The sequence below is a fragment of the Sciurus vulgaris genome (assembly GCF_902686455.1).
Source record: "Sciurus vulgaris genome assembly, chromosome: 13".
NCBI lineage: Eukaryota > Metazoa > Chordata > Mammalia > Rodentia > Sciuridae > Sciurus > Sciurus vulgaris.
In genome coordinates, this window is record NC_136474.1 from 48,597,247 (window position 1) to 48,618,354 (window position 21,108).

At 34.6% G+C, this 21,108-nt stretch overlaps 1 protein-coding gene and 1 long non-coding RNA gene across 2 annotated transcripts in view; one reads left to right on the forward strand and one right to left on the reverse strand.

The window, feature by feature from the left end:
- MIB1 (MIB E3 ubiquitin protein ligase 1) overlaps positions 1–21,108 on the forward strand; it is a 132,334-nt gene that overhangs the window by 56,218 nt on the left and 55,008 nt on the right. The window contains exons 8-10 of the mRNA XM_079108293.1: positions 1,256–1,400; positions 3,414–3,547; positions 13,469–13,576. Of these exons, the coding sequence (XP_078964419.1) occupies positions 1,256–1,400; positions 3,414–3,547; positions 13,469–13,576 (387 nt within the window). The remainder of the gene's footprint in view (positions 1–1,255; positions 1,401–3,413; positions 3,548–13,468; positions 13,577–21,108) is intronic.
- Positions 1,491–21,108, reverse strand: part of LOC306642540 — a 39,952-nt gene continuing 20,334 nt past the window's right edge. Inside the window, exon 4 of the long non-coding RNA XR_013758571.1 lies at positions 1,491–1,509. This is a non-coding gene — a long non-coding RNA (uncharacterized lncRNA). The remainder of the gene's footprint in view (positions 1,510–21,108) is intronic.

Sequence of the window (21,108 nt, forward strand, 5' to 3'; positions counted from 1 at the left end):
GCTTAGGGCCTTGCTAAGTTGCTGAATTTGGCAACTTGTGATCTTCCTGCCTCAGCCTCCATCGCCTCTGGAATTAGACATGTGCACTACCATGCCTGGGTTACATCTGTGTTTAAATCCTTTTTTGAATCATCTGATTCTAAAACATGAATATAGAAATAGCATGTGTACTGCCTGGTGAGATGACTCATACCTGTAATCCGATTGACTAGGGAGGCTGAGGCAGAAGGTTTACAAGTTCAAGGCCAGTCTCTTTGAGTGAGACTGTCCCAAAAAAGAACAGGGGTTGCGGATGTGGCTCAGTGGTAAAGCACCCTTGGGTTCGGTTCTCAGTACCAAAACATGAACACACAAAAAACAAGAACATAGTTGCAAGCTATTTTATTATTGTAATTGTGGGGAATTCAGTCATGTTTTTTTAGAAATTCTATTTCCTTTTTTAAGCTGTATCAATGATGATTTTGGACTACCTGATTTGCAAGTTCTCAAGGTATATCTTACATGGTTAAAAAAGGGTTTAATGTAAAAAACAAATTTTAATGAACAAGATAGACTTTATCATGACCTTTTATATCCTTAAGTGTAGTAGTATTTACTAAAATGTTTTATGTAATTTTTATTAAGTATTAAGTATATAATACTTATTATGTTCTAAAGATGTTCCTTCAAGTTTATAATTAATGGACAACCCATTTGAATATGGACATCCTTTAAAAGATTTTAAATTAGGAACAAGTAAAATTAATTTTTTTTTTTTTTTTTTTTTTTTTCAGTTCTTGGGGTAGAACCCTGGGTACTCTACCACTGAGCTATCTTTTTTATTTCTATTTTGAGACAGGCTTCATTAAGTTCCCCAGGCTAACCTCAAACTTGTAATTCTCTTGCCATAGCCTCCCAGATTGCTGGGGTTTATAGATGTATGACACCACTCCTGGCAGATAAAATTAATACTTTAAAATATAAAGTCTAACTAACTGTATCTGTTGGCATATGCTTATGATCCCAGGCACTTGGGAGGCTGATGCAGGAAGATCGTAAGTTTGAGGCCTACTTGGGCAATTTAGTGAAACCCTGTTCCAAAACAAAATAGAAAAGGTTGGGGATGTAATTCAGTGGTAGAATGCTTTCCTAGTACGCATGATGAAGCTTTGGGTTCAGTTCCTAGTATTGGGCACAAATGTATGTTTACTTGCATGCACACTGATTTATTTTATGATATGTATTTGGAAACATGAATATATCTGTTTTTGAAAAGACTTTAGGTAAAGTTGGCCGAGTGCAACAGATTTATTCAGACAGTGATTTAAAGGTGGAAGTTTGTGGAACATCTTGGACATATAATCCAGCAGCAGTTTCCAAGGTGGCATCTGCAGGATCAGCCATTAGCAATGCATCTGGTGGTATGTTTGCACTGTGTTTACTTTCTGAGTGTGACTTATTTTGTTTAACATAATATTCCATCCATTTTCTTGTAAATGACATGATTTCATTCTTCTTCATATCTGGAAGCTAGAGAGGAAAATGCAAAGAAAGGTTGGGGATCTCATTGAAGGGAGATTAGTAGAGTAGAGGAAAGGTACCAGGAGGAGGAAAGGGAAAGGGGAAATACTGGGAATGATATTGACCAAGTTACATTGTTATATTGTGTGCATGTATGAATATGTAATAATGAATCTCACCATCATGTACAGCTATAATGTACCAATAAAAATATGGAAAAACAAAATAATATGGTTTACATTAGAACATTTGCTAATTTCCAGTTCTCATATACAGATGATGATATGTGTGTGTGCTTGACTTTCTTCCAGATTACATAGGCTCACTTGACTGCTGACCATCTTTTAAAGTTTCATTAAAGGTTTTTCTTTTTCTCTTTGTGATGAGCAAACTTTATTCTGGCTGAGATACTCTGGAAAAGTTCCATAAATATATGCTTTTTTGTTTAGTTTATCAGGGGCTTCTTAACCTAAAATTTAACATATTACATTCTAGTCAGAACTATATTCTGCTTAAATTAAGCGGAATTAGACTGCTTAATTTTTACTTTATTTCTTACATTTTTGCTATCAACTGGCTTTTCTCTATGAATATTTTTACATATTAGCCATAGTTCCCCATCACTTAATAATTATATTAATAATCAATAATCAATAATTATATTAATACTAATATTAATAGTATTAATTGATACTATTAGTATCAATTAATAGTAATTGATACTATTAGTATCAATTAATAGTATTAATTGATATTATTAAATTGATAATTATATTAATAACTTATTAATACATGCCATAATCAGTAGAAAAACCATGTTAAAATGTGAACTTTCTGGATCCTTGGAGAGACTTGTTTCCAAGGTCTTTTTTTCCTGTACTTCAGCTTTATATAAACAAACTCAGTTCATTTTACATGTTACATGTTACTGTATGTACATTGTTGTCATTTATGTAAAAAGATAAGACCATAATTGTAAATGGAAAAATATAAAAGGAAAATGTTAGGGAACCTCCAATTTTATTTTTATGCTCCTTTATCCTTTCTCTGCGTTTGTCTTATTTCCTGTTGTAATTTGCTAGTGTACTTCAAGTGTAAATCAAATAATGTTTGCTTTTACCTTGAGATTAGGTGGCATCTCAGTAGGCTGACCATGTTCAAGTAAAAGAGATAAGGGTAATTAATATCCTGCTCTTAAATAATATGGACTTCTTGATTTGTCTCTTGCCCCAATTTGTGATTCCTCTGTTTTCCAGTAGCTACTTCAAGAGTTAAGGAGTAGAACTTGGTAGTTCCTTTATTAATTGATAATATTTTTAAAAAAATCTTATGGAAAGGTTGTATTCATCCCTGAGTTCTTGTTTTTGTAAAAAATTGGCACTTAAAGAAGTGTGCTATTAGCATTTAGATGTCCTTTTTCAGATGGAAATTGCTTTGCCCCTAAAGCATATCACAGGATACTACAGAAATGACATTACTTTTGTACCATAATCATTGATATTTTGATTACTTCTAAGGTCTGTAATTTTGAACTCCAAGAGGCACTGTGATTTGCTTAAAACCTTGGAAGGTTGTATCATTGTTGTATTCCCATCCTAATGTTTATTCATCATATTTTTGGTAGGACTTCTAAATCTTATATATTGTTAGTATCTAACTATTTTTCTACAGTTGTAACCTGAGACACATAAATTGGAGAAAACTTAGAATGCTTATTGGCATGAATTAAATGTATTTTCATATAGTAGTGATTATATAACTTGCATGGGTAGTTGTAGCTCGGTACAAAAAAAAACATTAATGATAGAAGTAATGAAATAGGAAAAGATTATAGAAATATGGGTAATACTTGTCTCTTAGTGATTAAGGTTTGAGACCCTCCTATATTAGCAACTTTATTTGATGCTTTGCAGAAAGACTCTCACAACTCCTGAAGAAATTATTTGAAACTCAAGAATCTGGTGATCTCAATGAAGAATTAGTTAAGGCTGCTGCCAATGGAGATGTTGCTAAAGTGGAAGATTTGCTAAAAAGACCAGATGTCGATGTGAGCATTTTAACAATTATTTTGAAGCATACACAAAAAATAGCATAGTTATAAAGAATCTTAAATTCAACAATTGTTTAAGACTTTTACATATTAGATAATTAAGATTTTGCTACATGTGTTCATCTATTCCTTTTTTCTTGTTTTTCTGAGGTATTTTAAAGCAGACACCAGGCATTCTTCAGTGTGCATTAAAAAAAAAAAAATGACGCTTTCTTATTTAACACTATAACCTTTTGTATTTTATGACTGACAAAACTTACATATAGGTTTTTAAGTGGTTAATGTTGTTTTGGGAAATGTTAATGAATTTTCTCTATATAAATGTGATTACATGACATCTTTCAGATATATTTCAGTAAATTTTATAAGTAGTTTTTTGATCTCTTTTTAAAACATTTAATCTAAACTTGTACTCTTCTATGAAGAGTTGTGACTCTTTCACAACTTATAATATACATGAATTAGAGGTCATGTGTTTGTAACTCTTTATAGGTAATGCTATAGTTTTTCCATTCACACAAACTATATTTTATTTTACTTATTTACTTGTTTTTTAAAAGCCTCACATATATATTTTTCCCCCTAAGCCATGCTCCCTGCCTACCTTTTGGGCCTGTGTAATGAATCCACAGGAGTGGAGCTCAAACCATATTTTAAATGGGCCATTTTCATTCTATAAACCATTGTACTTTGGTTTTCTCATTGGTTACATGCTGGCACCCATATTAAGTTTAGTGCCAGCCAAGAGGTTGTAGATGGCATGGCAATTTGAATCATCCACACTGTGTTCTAAGGGCTGTTTTGTCACCTCTTTGTGTGTTTGTTTTCAATATGCTAGAATTAGAATATCAGAGCTATAATTTAAAGGTGTTATCTTTGTCCTCCAGAACTCTCGTGACATTTTACGGGTGATATATCAATTATAGCAACCCAAAACAGTGTTTTCTGGATTGGTAATAAGTCACAAATAATTTGTTTTGATGTTGAAATTCCAAATATTTTTTGTGTTTTTCTAACAGAGAGAGTCAGAGTTCCTTTATATTTTGTCAAGCACATTTGCATTTTGTTATACTTTTGTCTTCATTTAATTATTAAAGTTCTTATAAAATTATTTTAGAGCATGCTTTCATATATATTCTTTATTTGATCATTATGTCTAATTTTATGTTTTTTATTTAAATTTTTTTAACTAATACTAAAAACATTAAAATTGCACATATTTATGTTGGGTATCATGTAAAATTTTTATTAATGTATGCATTGTATAATGTTTAAATTAGGGTAAGTAGGGTTGAGAATATGTGTAAAGCTCTGGGTTCAATTTCCTAGCACTACCAAACAAGGGTATAAACACCTGTCTCCTCAAATATTTATCATTTATTTATAATGGAAATATTAAAAAATCCTTTTTTCTAGCTTACTGAAATATCCAGCTACATTATTTTTTTCTATAGTCATCCTACTGTGTAATAGCATATTAGAACTGCTCCTGTCTGTAACTTAATATCTATTGATCAACCTTTCCTCACCCCTTGCTCCCCTTTACTCTCCCAGCCTCTGGTAACCATCATTCTATTCTCAGCTTCTGTGGTATGAATAAGGTCATGTTGTACTTTTCTTTCTATGCCTGGTTTATTTCACTTAACAGACTATCTACAGTACCATCCATGTTGTCACTGGCCCTTTAAGTTTTTTTTTTTTTTGTGCGTGTGTGTTTCTATTTAAATTTTAGGATTGTTTTTTCTAGTTCTTTGAAGTGTGTCTTTGGTATTTTGATAGGGCTTTCATTTAATCTGTACATTGCTTTGGGTATTGTGTTAGTCATCTATGTATTACAGTGACCAAAATGCCTGAGCAAAATAAAGGAGGAAAGATTGATTTTTACTTAGTTTCAGAGGTTTTAGTCTATGGCTGTCTGACTTCGTTGCTTTGGGCCTAAGGCAAAGTAGAAAATGGTGGTGGAGGAAAGCTGTAGAGAGGAAGGGGATAGAGACAAGGGCTTGCCTCCAAGGACCCATTCCTTCAACTAGGTCCTATCTCCCAATAATTCCATCAGATTATTAATTTGGTGATGAGGTCAGAGCCCTCATGATCCAATCACTTCCCAAAAGCCTCACCTCTGAACATTGCTGCATTGGGGATTAATTCTTTAACACATTAGCTTTTCTGGACACTTCATATCAAATAGTAACATGTATTTTAAGAGTATTGATTCATCCCATCCATGAATATGAAATGTCTTTCTATACTTTTGTGTCCTCTTCAACTTATTTCATCAAATTTAACCTCTTTGGCATATAAAACTAATTAGAACAAATTAAAAAAATTTTAAAAATTAATTAAAATTTAACCTCTGTGGTTAAATTTATTTTAAGGTATTTTATTTATTTAGTTAGTTAGTTACAGGGATTGAACCTAGAGGTGCTTAATTCTCAACCCTTTTTATGTTTTATTTTGAGACAGGGTCTTGCTAAGTTGTTCAGGGCCTTGCTAAGTTACTGAGACTGTCTTTGAACTTGTACTTATCCTACCTTAGCCTCCTAAGCTGTTGGGAGGCTGTGCCACTTTGCTATTGTAGCTATTATAAATGGAATTACTTTCATGATTTCTGTTTCAGATAATTTACTATTGATGTATAGCAATGCTACTGATGTTTATATGTTCATTTTGTATCCTGCAACTTTGCTGAATATATTTATTAGTTCTAACAATTTTTTGGTGGAGTCTTTGGAGTTTTCTATGTAAAAGATCATGTCATCTGCAAACAGCTACAAGTTGATTCACTTTTTTCCAGTTTGGAGGCCTGTCACTTATTTTTTATGTTTGATTGTTTTGGCCATGACTTTAAAATATGATGTTGAATAAAAGTGATGAAAGGACTGGCATGTCATTCAGTGGTAGGGCATTTGTCTACTATTTGTGAGGCCCTGAGTTCAGTCACCAGCACTGAAGGAAAAAAAAATGTTAAAGTGGACATCCTTATCTTGTTTCAAATCTTAGAAATTTTTCAGCTTTTCTCCATTCAGTCTGATGTTAACTGTTACTTATTGTATATAGCCTTTGGTTATGTTGAGGCATGTTCCTTCTATACCTGGTATGTTCAGCATTTTCATCATGAAGATGTTGAATATTTTTTTTTTTTTTTGATTTTGCTGGGGATTGAAACCAAGGACTTGGGCTTTCAAGGTAAGCACTCCAGAAGCTGAGCTATATCCCTACCCCAGATGTTGAATCCTAAATGCTTTTCCTGCAACTGTTGAGACGACCATATAGTTTTTGTTCTTCATTTGTTGATGCCGTATACCAGAATTGTGTATTTAGAACCATCCTTGTATCCCTAAGATGAACTCCACTTGATCACGGTGAATAATTTTTTCATTATGCTGTTGTATTTAATTTTACTAATATTTTGTTGAGGATTTTTGCACATATGTTCATCAAAGATTGACTTGTAGCTCTCTTTTCTTTTGTTGTCCTTGCCTGGTTTTTATATCAGGGTGAAGCTTGCCTCATAGAATGAGTTAGGAAAAGTTCCTCCTCTTTAATTTTTTTCAATAGTTTAATAATTTAAGAAGAATTGCTGTTCTTTGGTAGAATTAAGTATTGAAACTAGTCATCTGTTGGGTATTTCTTTGTTGGGGAGATGTTATTACTGATTCAGTCTTGTTACATGTTACTGGTCTGTTTAGATGTTCTGTTTCATCATGATTCAGTCTTGGGTATGTTTCCAGGAATTTGTCCATTTCTTTTAGGTTCTCAAATTTGTGTACATACAGTTTTTCATGATAGCCTGGAATGATCTTTTGTATTTCTATGGTATCAGTTGTAGTGTCTCCTTTTTCATCTCTGATTTTATTTATTTGAATGTTCTCTTTTTCTTAGTCTTGATAAGTTTGTCTATTTTGTCTTTTTGAATAACCACCTCTTGGTTGCCTTGATCTTTTGAATGATTTTAAGTCTCGTGTTTAATTTATTTTTGCTCTGATCCTTATTATTTCACTCTTTCTATTCATTTTGGATTTGGTTCTTATTTTTCTGGTTCCTTGATGCACAGTAATAGGTAGTTTCTTTGAATTCTTTCTTCTTTTTTTGATGTAAGCTTGCATTATTATAAACTTCCCTGAATAACACTTTCACTGTATCCTATAAATTTTGATATAGTGTTTCCATTTTCCTTTGTTTCAAGCATTTTAAAATTTGCTCAGTTTCTTCCTTGATCCATATGCTGTTCAAGAGTAAGTTGTTTAATTTTCACATTTTGTATAACTTATAGACTTCTTGTTGATTTCTAGTTTTATTGTGCTGTGGTTAGGAAAAAATTCAATATGATTTCACTTTAAAATTTGTCAAAACTCTTATAGATCTATCAAATGATCTATTCTGGAGAGTGTTCCATGTGTTGCTAAGAAGAATATGTGTTATTTGCAGTTGAATGAAATGTTCTCTAGATGTCTGTTGGGTCCATTTGCTCTGGGATGCAATTTAACTGCTGTTTCTTTATTGATTTTTCGGTCTAGGTTACCTGTGCATTGCTGAAAGAGGAATGTTCAATTCCCTACTATTATTGTCAATATTCTGTTCTTTTTTATTTGATGGACTGTGGTTTGATCCCAGTATCTGGTGCATACTAGGCACATGCCTTGCCACTGAGCTACATCCCCAGCACATCTCCCCCTGCCCCAATTGTTGTATTGGAATGCTTATCTACCATTAGGTCTATTAATATTTGCTCTAGCTGGGTCTGATGGCACACACCTGTAATCCCAGCAATTTGGGAGACTGAGGCAGGAGGATCATGAGTTCAAAGCCAGCAATAGCAACTTAGGGAGGGTCTAAGCAACTGAATGCGACCCTATCTCTAATAAAATATAAAAAAGGGCTGGTGATGTGACTCGGTGGTTAATTGCCCTTGGGTTCAATTCCTGGCACACCCCCCTACACCCCCCAAAATTGCTCTATATAGTTAGATTCTCTTCTGTTGAGTACATATGTAATTGTAATTGTCATATTCTTTTTTTGAATGGACCCCTTAATCATTATATAATGACCTTCCTTGTCTCTCCTTACTGCTTTTGATTTAGTCTTTAATTTTTTTATTTGTAGATGGACAAATATCTTCATTTATTTATTTATTTATTTTTATGTGATGATGAGAATCTAACCCACTGCCTCACATGTTCTAGGCAAGCACTGAGCCACAACTCCAACCCCTGATTTAATCTATTTTATCTGATAAAAGTGTGGTTATTCCTTCTTTCTTTGGGTTCTGTTTGTGTGGAATATTTTATTCCATCTGTTCACTTTCAGTCTGTGTATGTCTTTAGAGGTGAAGTGAGTTTCTTATAAGCAACATATATTTGGGTCTTTTAAGACAAGTCACTCCTTGTCTTATAATTGGAGACTTTAGTCCATTTCCTTTAAAGTAATGTTTTAATAATGTCATACATGCTGAAAAATACTTCTTTAAGGTTTGTTATGAAAAACAATCTGCTCATCCTTATTTTCTCATTATTTAGAGGCATGTATTTTGAACTTATAACTGTTATTCTTCATATTTGTACCCCCTTGTCTTCTAATATACTTTATTATTTCTTTTTTTAATTTTTTTTTTTAGTTGATGGACCTTTATTTTATCCATTTATTTATATGTGGTTCTGAGAATCAAACTCAGTGCCTCACACATGATAGGCAAGCACTCTACCACTGAGTCACAACCTCAGCCCCTTTTATTATTTATTGATTTTCTTTTCTTTTCTTTTTTTTTTTTTTTTTTTTTTTTTTTTTTTGCTTTTGTTCCATGAATTGTCTCTTGATTCTTCTATGGGACCTGAGGATTCTGCTTTCTTTCACCACCTCCAGTCCACCCCCACCTTGACCACAAACACACACTTTCCAGCTTCTTCATGTGCTTATAGTATATTGTAATTTTGTACATTATATAAATGGCATTCATATTTGAGCTTTGGAGTATGCTATAATGTATTTTTCTACTCAACCTTTTGTTTTCATTGGAGTTCTTAGTAGTCCTTTTTAAAAAATAGAGGTATAGATTTTCATGCAGTGAAATCAAGTGAATTCTGGCAAATACATAAACCTACTTAGTCCACACCTGTTTTAAGAAGAACATTTCTTTTGCTTCTCAAAGTTCACTGTGGTCTGTTATACATAATTTTAAGTTTTTCATTTCTTAGTTATCTATATTTGTATGATGAATTTTCTCCCCAAATTCTTTTCTAATCATTCAATATCTTATGACATTAGATATATCAAATATATATTTATTTCATATTCTGAAAGAAATTTCTTTTAGTACCTTCTTACATTTTCCATCTGTACAGGTTGCCCTCTCTGCCTAATGCCTGATGGCTTCCCTTCCTCTCTTTCTTGTGTTATATGTCTTGTTTTCTGTGTTCTTGTCTTTCCATATTTATTCTGTCTCTCTTCTAAGGTATAGTTTTTAGTAGCTTTTGAGAAAGGATACGTGGGAAATACATCTTTCATGTCTAGATTTTTTTCCAATCTCACAGTTATGTTTTATATGGGGATAGAATTCTGGGTTAGAGATAATTTTCCTTCAGAATAATTCCAGAATTGCTGTCGAGAAGAATGAAGCCATCCTAATTCCTGATCCTACATCGAGAGCTGTTTTTTCTTTCTTCCTTTCTCTCTCAAACCTGAGAATCTTTTGTTGTTGTTGTCCTCAGTATTCTGAACTGGCACAATGTGTCTTAATGTGGATTTAAATTCATCCTTGCTTTAGGAATTTGACAAATCATGTCCTTTGTATCTGGAACTTCTCCATCGTTTTTTCATTGGTGATTTCTTCAATTTTCTCTGATCTGGACTATTTCTTTTTTAATATTTTATTTTTTTAGTTGTAGGTGTACACTATACCTTTATTTTTGTGTGTGTGTGTGTCTGGTGCTGAGGATTGAACCCAGGGCCCCACACATGGTAGAGGAGTACTCTAAACTGAGCCACAACGCCAGCCCTAGACTATTTCTTAAATGTGGTTTTTTCCTCTGATATTTCCTGCCCCATTCCCTGTAACTTAATCTTCCAACCTTTTCTTGAAGTTTTCATTTTTCTGTTAGTTTTAAATTTCAAGGTTTTTCCCCCTCTTGTTTCATATTCTCATTTATGGTATCATGTTGGTATTTAAAGTGTGCATTGTATTTTTTTTCCTCTCTGAGTAGATTATTGGTAAGGTCCTTTATTATTATTTTTTTTAATCCTTGCTAAGTTTTTAATCTCTTGTAAGTTATTCTTTTCTATTTGTTTTGAACTGTTTTTCATGTCAAAGCCCATTCTTGGACATCTGGGGATGCTTGGTTATCCCTTCTTCTATAAGAGTGGACACGTAAAGGCTTATTTGGAAGTTCCTATGTCTGTGAATGGGTTTGTCAACCCTTGACCTTACCGTGGGGTCCATGGTTAGATGTTGCTCTAGGCTACTTATGGTATTAGTTGTTAGGGCTTTTCTCTTTTTTCTAGGGCTGCTCTGAGTTCCCAGAGAATTGTCTTCATTCTCTGGCTTTCAGCCTTATGAACACTGATTAAGAGAAGGGGGCCTGGGTTTTCTGCTTTCAGCTTGTAAATAGTTATATAAAATTTAACAGAAGCTGGGCACAGTGGTGCACGCCAGTAATCCCAGCGGCTTGGGAGGCTGAGGCAGAAGGATCTCAAGTTCAAAGCCAGCCTCAGTACTGGCAAGGTGCTAAGCAACTCAGTGAGATCCTGTCTCTGAATAAAAATACTAGGGCTGGTGATGTGACTCAGTGGTCCAGTGCCCCTGAGTTCAATCCCTGGTACTCTGCACCCCCCAAGAAATTACAGAGTTTTAGCACTCCCCTCCCCAGTAGTCCAGATTTCTAAAGACTGGAGCCTCTACCCTTTTCATGGAACAAATGTTCAGGTTTCTGTCTAGGAAGGAAGGAGCAGTGGCTAAACTGTCTAGTGTGGAGGGAAATTTGGAAATATAATTGCTTTTAAAACAGTCTCTCAACCAGTGCTTTTGTGCTTAGTGTCTATTATGTTTATTCCCAAAGTCAGAAGTATTTTGCCATCAGTTTTGAGCCTTTTGGAGTTCATCGTTCAAAGAAGTGCTTCTAGGTTTTTCTCCTGGCAGGCTTAGGTCTCCCTTTTTGGGTCTGTTAAGTTAGTTCTATTTGTTCATCTGCTTTCAATCTTTCAATGTAGATGAGCGCATGTGTGTATGTGTAAGCATGTCTTCATGCATGTGTATGTGTTTTCTGTCAAGTTTTATCTTGGTTGGGTCTTAAAAGAAAAAAACCCTTTAATGTTAGCAAATGATGTTAGCGAATAAAGTACATGTGACTCATCTTTTAACATAATATAAGAACATACTTTAAAAGAGTCTCATGATAATATAAAAAATAACCATGATCATGTGCCTCATATCCACCAGTGTTCCATCTCTTGGAATGGATTTTTTTTTTAAACTTCAGTTTTCCTGCTTTTCTTAGCATTTTCCTTTTGATTTTAAAATGAATATTTTTAAGTGAAATTTTTTTCACTAGAGTGTTTCTTTTTTCTCCTTGAATTTGTTCTTCCAGAGTAATCTTTTCTTAAATTTGAATTAATTATTCTATTTTGTTAATTTTTGTGTTTGAGTCTTCCTCAACCCTCTGATCCTTGTTTTTTTGTTCATATCTGAATGAAACATTAAAAAACTGATTGATAACTCTCTTTACCTCACAGGATTGACTGACTGACTTTGCATTATGGTGATTGAGTGCATGGAAATTTGGGGATTTCCAGGTGCCATCATTTAGGGGTCTGTTCTTTATGGCTGTTTAGTATAGAGCAAGAAACCTTTTATTTCTGTCAGTAAACTGATAGGCAGTTAATGCTTTATTCCAGGACTGGGCCTGGAGTATGGCTGTTGCACATCAGGCTTATACCCAGTGTCCCTCTTGTGAACCCTCTGTTGTGCTTGTGTTTGTAGATTTATTTTGCCTAAAGAGTCTTGTGTTCTTTATGCTTGGCTTCCTCTTCCCTATAAAGTCAATTATTGTTCCTCTTTCTATTTTCTTTCTTTTATAAGTGTTTTTCTTTTTTTCCCCCTGATGTTAATTCTACCTTTCCCTCTGTCTTCATGGACTTTTACATTATTAACTGTCATTTTAGTGTCTCAACTGAGAAGGTGAGATAGGGTATAAATGTTTGGCCTTACCATTTTTTGTGGTCAGATGGACAGGAATGAAAGAGGTAGAAAAAGAAATTGTACTTGGCCTTAGGTATGCCCATGGGTAAGTTGTGCATGTACTCGCATCTGGAGTGAAGGACAGGTTGGGCATTATTGCTTTATAATAGTTTTATATAGTCACCTTGCCAACTCGTTTATGTTTGCCCTACAGTGGTATGTGGTATACTTGTTGAATTGAATTTAGTTATACTGTAGTGGCTAGTAACTTTTCTAGAAGTTTTCCATTTACCTTAACTGTGGTCTGAGATTTAATAATAAAAAAAGAAGTATATTGTATATACAAATCTAACTTAACTTCCCTCCCTCTTTCCTCTTTTATTTCTTTCTTCTGTACAGTCTGGCTAAACAGTTCTTTCACAAGCTCTTAGAATAATGAAACTTGTAATTTTAAAAAATTCTTGCCTTCCTTTTCTAAATTAAAGAGTGAGTTTCTGCGGGGCTGGGAATGTGACTCAGTGGTAGAGTGCTTCCCTGACATACATGAGGCCCTGGGTTCAACTCCCCAACACCATAAAAAAAGAAAAGAAAAGAAGAGCTTCTGGTGATCTGTATTACGATATATGGAACATCAACTTATTCTCATGGAATCATACAGTGTATGAGATTTAAACCTATGTTATATGTATATATTGGTTCTTTTTGATTTTTGACATTAGTTCTTTTATTTTCTTTTTCTTTCTTTTTTAAAGGTAAATGGGCAATGTGCTGGCCATACAGCTATGCAAGCAGCTAGTCAAAATGGACATGTTGATATTTTGAAGTTACTTCTGAAGCAAAATGTGGATGTAGAAGCAGAGGTAATTAAACTAAGCTTGAAAAATATTTTAAGTAAAAATTGTCTTAGAAATAATTCTACAGGAGATGGATTTCATTCTCAAAATTTAATACTTACCTAATACTTTTGTGATTGAAAATGAAAATTTGACAAAAATTAGCTTGAAGTATTTCTTGGTTTTCTATGATTCCTCTGTATTTTAGGCATAGCCCTAGGTGAAAATAGGATTTGCATTTCCTGCTAATGTGGTAGAACCACTGTGCTGTTGGGAGCCCAGATGGGTTCACCTAAGAATCATACTAGGGGCGATCCAAGATGGCGGACTAGAGGGTGACTGCATCTCCAGTCGCTCCAGAACCCAGGATTCACGAAGGGGAGGCATTGAGAGACTCGGACTAAAATAGAGCCTCGGGGTGAGTCTCCCCCACCCAGTGAAGTGCTGCCCGGGCGGCAGGCCTGGATTCGGGTGGCTTATTAGAGTAAGGCAGAGCAGCTAGAGTCCTCCCCAGGCGGCCCTGTGCCCACCAGCGGTGGGCTCCTCCCACAGGGCCAGATTATCTAGCATCTTGGAGCAGGCCCCCCAGTGAGAGCCTTTCTGCACAGAACCAGCTTCGAGTCCCTGAACCAGGTCGGCGAGTTCCTGCCCACAGGTTGCTTCAAGGACCAGGACAGGGCAGCCAGGGACTTCCCCAAGCAGCCCCCAGCCCGGCCCCCTCTGGCGGGAAGCACCTTTCCAGGCTAGCTTCTCGGAGCAGACCCCCCAGTGAGAGCCTTTCTACTCAGAGCCAGCTCCAAGTCCTGGAACCAGTAGAGGACTAGGGGCAGCTTTCCTTGGAAGCACTGCATTATCAAGTTACTCCAAGACTTCAGGCTACTGAAGGCAGGAAGGTGATACACTGGAAATCTACAGGGACAATATAAGCCAATAGAAGAATTCTGCAATATCACAAAGTCCCCACTGACATCTGACCAATATGAAAAAACAAGGGAAGAAAATGTCCCAAACAAACCTAGATACTATATCAATAAAACCCAATGACAGCACAGCAGAAGAAATGTAAAAAAGGGAGTTCAGAATGTACATAATTAAAACAATCAGGGAATCAAACGAGGAGATGAAAGAGCAAATGCAGGCATTAAATGATCGCACCAATCAACAGTTAAAGGAGCAAATATGGGAAGCAAGAGATCATTTCAATAAAGAGTTAGAGATATTGAAAAAAAAACCAAAAAGAAATACTTGAAATGAAGGAAACAATAAACCAAGTTATAAACTCCATAGAAAGCATAACCAATAGGATAGAACACCTGGAAGACAGAACCTCGGATATTGAAGACAAAATGTATAATCTTTAAAACAAAGTTGACCAAACAGAAAAGATGGTAAGAAATCAAGAACAGAATCTACAAGAATTATGGGATATCATGAAAAGGCCAAATTTAAGAATTATTGGGATTGAGGAAGGCTTAGAGAAACAAACCAAAGGAATGAACAATCTATTCAATGAAATAATATCAGAAAATTTCCCAAATCTGAAGAATGAAATGGAAAACCAAGTATAAGAGGCTTATAGGACTCCAAATATACAAAATTACAACAGACCCACACCAAGGCACATTATTATGAAAATACCCAACATACAAAATAAAGACAGAATTTTAAAGGTCGCGAGAGAAAAGAATCAAATTACATTCAGGGGGAAACCAATAAGAATATCAGCAGATTTTTCAATCCAGACCCTAAAAGCTAGAAGGGCCTGGAACAACATTTACCAAGCCCTGAAAGAAAACAGATGCCAACCAAGAATCTTATACCCAGCAAAACTTACTTTCAGATTTGACGATGAAATAAGATCCTTCCGTGATAAACAAAAGCTAAAGGAATTTACAAAAAGAAAGCCAGCATTGCAAAACAGTCTCAGCAAAATATTCCATGAGGAAGAGATGAAAAACAACAATGCAAATCAGCAATGGGAGGAACTAGCCTAAAGGAATAGCCAAATAAAGGGGAAACGAAATCATGTCAAAAAACAAAAATGAGTCAAATGACTGGTAATACAAATCATATCACAATAATAACCCTGAATGTTAATGGCCTGAACTTATCAATCAAAAGACATAGACTGGCAGAATGGATTAAAAAGGAAAATCCAACAATTTACTGCCTGCAAGAGACTCATCTCATAGAAAGAGACATCCATAGACTAAAAGTGAAAGAATGGGAAAAAAACATACCATGCACACGGACACAGCAAAAAAGCTGGAGTATCCATCCTCATTTCAGATAATGTGGACTTCAAGCCAAAACTAGTCAGAAGGGATAAAGAAGGACATTACATACTGCTTAAGGGAAGCATAAATCAGCAAGACATAACAATCATAAACATCTATGCTCCGAACATTGGCTCATCCATGTACGTCAAACAAATCCTTCTCAATTCCAGAAATCAAAGAGACCACAACACAATAATACTAGGTGATTTGAACACACCTCTCTCACCGCTGGATAGATCGTCCAAACAAAAATTGAATAAAGAAACCATAGATCTCAATAACACAATCAACAATTTAGACTTAACTGACTTCTATAGAATATACCATCCAACAAAGAACGAATACACTTTCTTCTCAGCAACACATGGATCCTTCTCTAAAATAGACCATGTCTTATGCCACAAAGCTACTGTTAGCAAATACAAGAAGATAGAGAATACTACCTTGTACTCTATCAGATCATAATAGATTGAAATTAGAAATAAATGACAGAATAAAAAACAGAAACTTCTCCAATACCTGGAGATTAAATAATACACTATTATATGATGAATGGATAACAGAAGACATCAGGAGGGAAATAAAAAAATTCTTAGAAGTAAACGAGAACAAAGACACATCATATCAAAATCTCTGGGACACTATGAAAGCAGTACTTAGAGGAAGATTTATTTCATGGAGTGCATTCAAAAAAAGAAGTAGAAATCAACAAATAAATGACTTAACACTACAGCTCAAAGCCCTGGAAAAAGAAGAGCAGACCAACACCAAAAGTAGTAGAAGACAGGAAATAGTTAAAATCAGAGCCCAAATCAACAAAATTGAAACAAAAGAAACAATCGGAAAAATTAACAAAATAAATAGTTGGTTCTTTGAAAAAATAAACAAAATTGATAAATCCTTAGCCACACTAATAAAGAGAAAGGGAGAAAACTCAAATTACTAAAATTTGGAATGAACAAGGAAATATCACAACAGACACGAGTGAAATACAAAACGTAATTAAAAGCTATTTTGAAAATCTATACTCCAACAAAACAGAAAACCTCAAAGACATCAACAAGTTTCTAGAGACATATGAATTACCTAAACTGAACGAGGAGGACATACACAACTTAAATAAATCAATTTCAAGCAGTGAAATAGAAGAGGTCATCAAAAGCCTACCAACAAAGAAAAGTTCGGGACCAGATGAATTTTCAGCCGAGTTCTACAAAACCTTTAAAGAAGAGCTCATTCCAATACTCCTCAAAGTATTCCATGAAATAGAAGAGGAGGGAACCCACCCAAACTCATTCTATGAAGCCAATATCACCCTGATACCTAAACCAGACAAAGACACATCAAGGAAAGAAAATTTCAGACCAATATCCTTAATGAACATCGATGCAAAAATTCTCAACAAAATTTTAGCAAATTGCATTCAAAAATATATTAAAAAGATAGTGCACCATGATCAAGTGGGTTTTATCCCAGGGATGCAAGGTTGGTTCAACATCCGGAAATCAATAAATGTCATTCACCATATCAACAGACTTAAAGTTAAGAATTAAATGATTATTTCACTAGATGCAGAAAAAGCATTTGATAAAATACAGCATCCCTTCATGCTCAAAACACTAGAAAAAATTGGGGTAGTGGGAACATTCCTTAACATTGTAAAGGCCATCTATGCTAAGCCCATTGCCAATATCATTCTAAATGGTGAAAAACTGAAAGCATTCCCCCTAAAAACTGGAACAAGACAGGGATGCCCTCTTTCACCACTTTTATTCAACATCGTTCTTGATGCTCTAGCCAGAGCAATTAGACAAACCAAAGAAATTAAAGGGATATGAATTGGAAAAGAAGAACTCAAACTATCCCTGTTCGCTGATGACATGATTATATATTTAGAGGAACCTGGAAATTCCACCAGAAAACTTTTAGAACTCATAAGTGAATTCAGTAAAGTAGCAGGTTACAAGATCAATGCTCATAAATCCAATGCATTTTTATACATAAGTGATGAATCTTCAGAAAGGGAAATTAGGAAAACTACCCTGTTCACAATAGCATCGAAAAAAATAAAATACTTGGGAATCAATCTCACAAAAGAGTGAAAGACCTCTACAATGAGAACTATAGAACACTAAAGAAAGAAATTAAAGAAAACCTTAGAAGATGGAAAGATCTCCCATGTTCTTGGATAGGCAGAATTAATATTGTCAAAATGGCCATACTGCCAAAAGTGTTATACAGATTCAGTGCAATTTCAATTAAAATCCCAATGATGTACCTTACAGAAATAGAGCAAGCAATTATGAAATTCATCTGGAAGAATAAGAAACCCAGAATAGCTAAAGCAATCCTCAGTAGAAAGAGCAAAAAGAGCAAAGCAGGGAGTATCACAATACCAGATATTCAACTCTATTACAAAGCAATAGTAACAAAAACGGCATGGTATTGGTACCAAAATAGACAGGTAGATCAATGGTACAGAATAGAGGACATGGACACAAACCCAAATAGGTACAATTTTCTCATAGTAGACAAAGGGGCCAAAAATATGCAATGGAGAAAAGATAGCCTCTTCAACAAATGGTGCTTGGAAAACCATATGCAACAGAATGAAATTAAACCCCTATCTCTCACCCTGCACAAAACTCAACTCAAAATGGATCAAGGACCTCGGAATCAGACCAGAGACCCTGCATCTTATAGAAGAAAAAGTAGGTCCAAATCGTCACCTTGTTGCCTTAGGATCAGACTTCCTTAACAGGACTCCCATAGCACAAGAAATAAAAGCTAGAATCAACCACTGGGATAGATTCAAACTAAATAGCTTTCTCTCAGCAAAGGAAACTATGAGTAATGTGAAGAGAGAGCCTACAGAGTGGGAGAATATCTTTGCCACTCATACTTCAGATAGAGCGCTAATTTCCAGAATATATAAAGTACTCAAAAAACTCTACACCAAGAATACAAATTATCCAATCAACAAATGGCCTAAGGAAATGAACAGACACTTCACAGAAGAAGATGTGCAAGCAATCAACAGATATATGAAAAAATGTTCAATATCTTTAGTAATAAGAGAAGTGCAAATCAAAACTATCCTAAGATTTCATCTCACCCCAATTAGAATGGCGATTATCAAGAACACAAGCAACAATAGGTGTTGGCGAGGATGTGGGGAAAAAGGTACACTTATACATTGCTGGTGGGGTTGCAAATTAGTGCAGCCACTCTGGAAAGCAGTATGGAGATTCCTCAGAAAGCTTGGAATGGAACCACCATTTGACCCAGCTATCCCACTCCTTGGCCTATACCCAAAGGACTTAAAATCAGCATACTACAGAGATACAGCCACATCAGTGTTCATAGCTGCTCAATTCACCATAGCCAGATTGTGGAACCAACCTAGATGCCCTTCAGTTGATGAATGGATAAAGAAACTGTGGCGCATATATACAATGGAATATTACTCCACCATGAAGAATGATAAAATTATGGCATTTGCAGGCAAATGGAAGAAATTAGAGGATATCATGCTAAGTGAGATAAGCCAATCTCAAAAAAGTAAAGGACGAATGATCTCGCTGATAAGCGGATGAGGACATATAAGGGGGGGGTAGGAGGGTTTAGCGTTAGGGTTAGGGTTAGGTTTAGGGTTAGGGATAAGGAGGGTGGTAAGAATGGAATAAGGAAGGACTGTATAGAGGGAAAGGAGGGGTGGGGGGGAAGGGAAAAAATAACAGAATGAATCAAACAACATTGCCCTATGTAAATTTATGATTTTTAATTAAAATAAATAAAAAAACTAATATTTAAGTGACACCTTGAATATTTTAATAAAAATGCATGATGATGTTAAAAAAAAAAAAAAAAGAATCATACTAGGTACCTTGAGGGAAAGGGAACACAGATGTTCTTGAGTCAAGGTCTTTTCTGATCTCTGTGATACTCAGAGATAATTCTTTTTTTTTGTCAATTTGTGTTTGTATAGACTTATTTCTTGATCTTAGTGTGGATCTTTGAAGTTTACAGTGCCTGCTTATCATTGTACATATATACATTTATCTTTGGATATATTCTTATAAAAGGGAAATAAATATTTCTTATTATCATTGGAATTTCAGTTGGGAATCTGTATGTGTATAAAAGGGTTGCTTGCTTTGTTAACTATCACCTCATACTAAATATTTATTAGGATTATATTTGCTTTCGCGTCATGCAAGATTATTTTGAGTAAGCCAGAATCTAGCAAATTTAGCTTAGGCAGGATATTATAGTTCTGTCCAAAAGATTCTCCCATCTGGGGCTGGGGTTGTGACCCAGTGGTTGAGCATTTGCCTTACATGTGTGAGGCACTGTGTTCGATTCTCAGCACTGCTTATAAACAGATGAATAAAAGGTCCATCAACAACTTAAAAAAAAACATCTCTCATCTGGTGGACCAATGTATTTTTATGAATTAAAAAACCTTAACACATTTGAAAAGATACACATTTCTAGTTATATGTTCCTTTTGTGGTTTTTTCCCCCCATCTCATTGTTTGTATTTTGAATTGTTGGACAACTTATAAAGAGCCTATGGTGTTTCAGAGGTAAACAATTCATCTTGGTTGGAATTACTGTTGCCCAGAAAGAGCTTGGAATTTAAATTACCACATTAGAAATTTATTGGATTTTAAATTACCACTAGTTTTATTACTGTGATATTTTTATGAATGAGATATACAAAGTTAATTTTTATTTTGTAGTAGTTTGTTTTAGTTGCATATTCTTGGATGTGAATTTAGGAACCTAAATGTGTGTTCTAAGGTTTTTTTGTTTTTGTTTTTTTTTATGGTGCAGTAAAGGCTTACATTAAATTCAGCATTTTTTAAGTGAAAGGCAATTAAATTTTTTGTTATTGTTTTAGTTTGATTTGGGAAAATGGAGTGAAATTTGCTGACTGAATACCTCATTTTTAAAAATTTAATGAATCCAGAAACTGTAATATCAAAAACTAATGAAATACTAAAGTCCTTTTGATTATAGACAGTAAAGCAAAAGGCTAACAAAATTACATTTCTTTTTGCCTTATTTTTTCAAAAGTATACTTTCTGATTCAGAAGTTAATCACTAAAACTGCCAACATGGGACTGCACATTGATTTATGTATCTGGAGATTTCTGTTCAGATGAGAGCCTCTTCAAAATGGGGTGCACCTATAGAGTTGGGAATGAAATTGGCATTGTTTTTCAAGAGTAGATTTTCTTTCCTTTTTTCCTCTACTTAATTTAATTCATATAT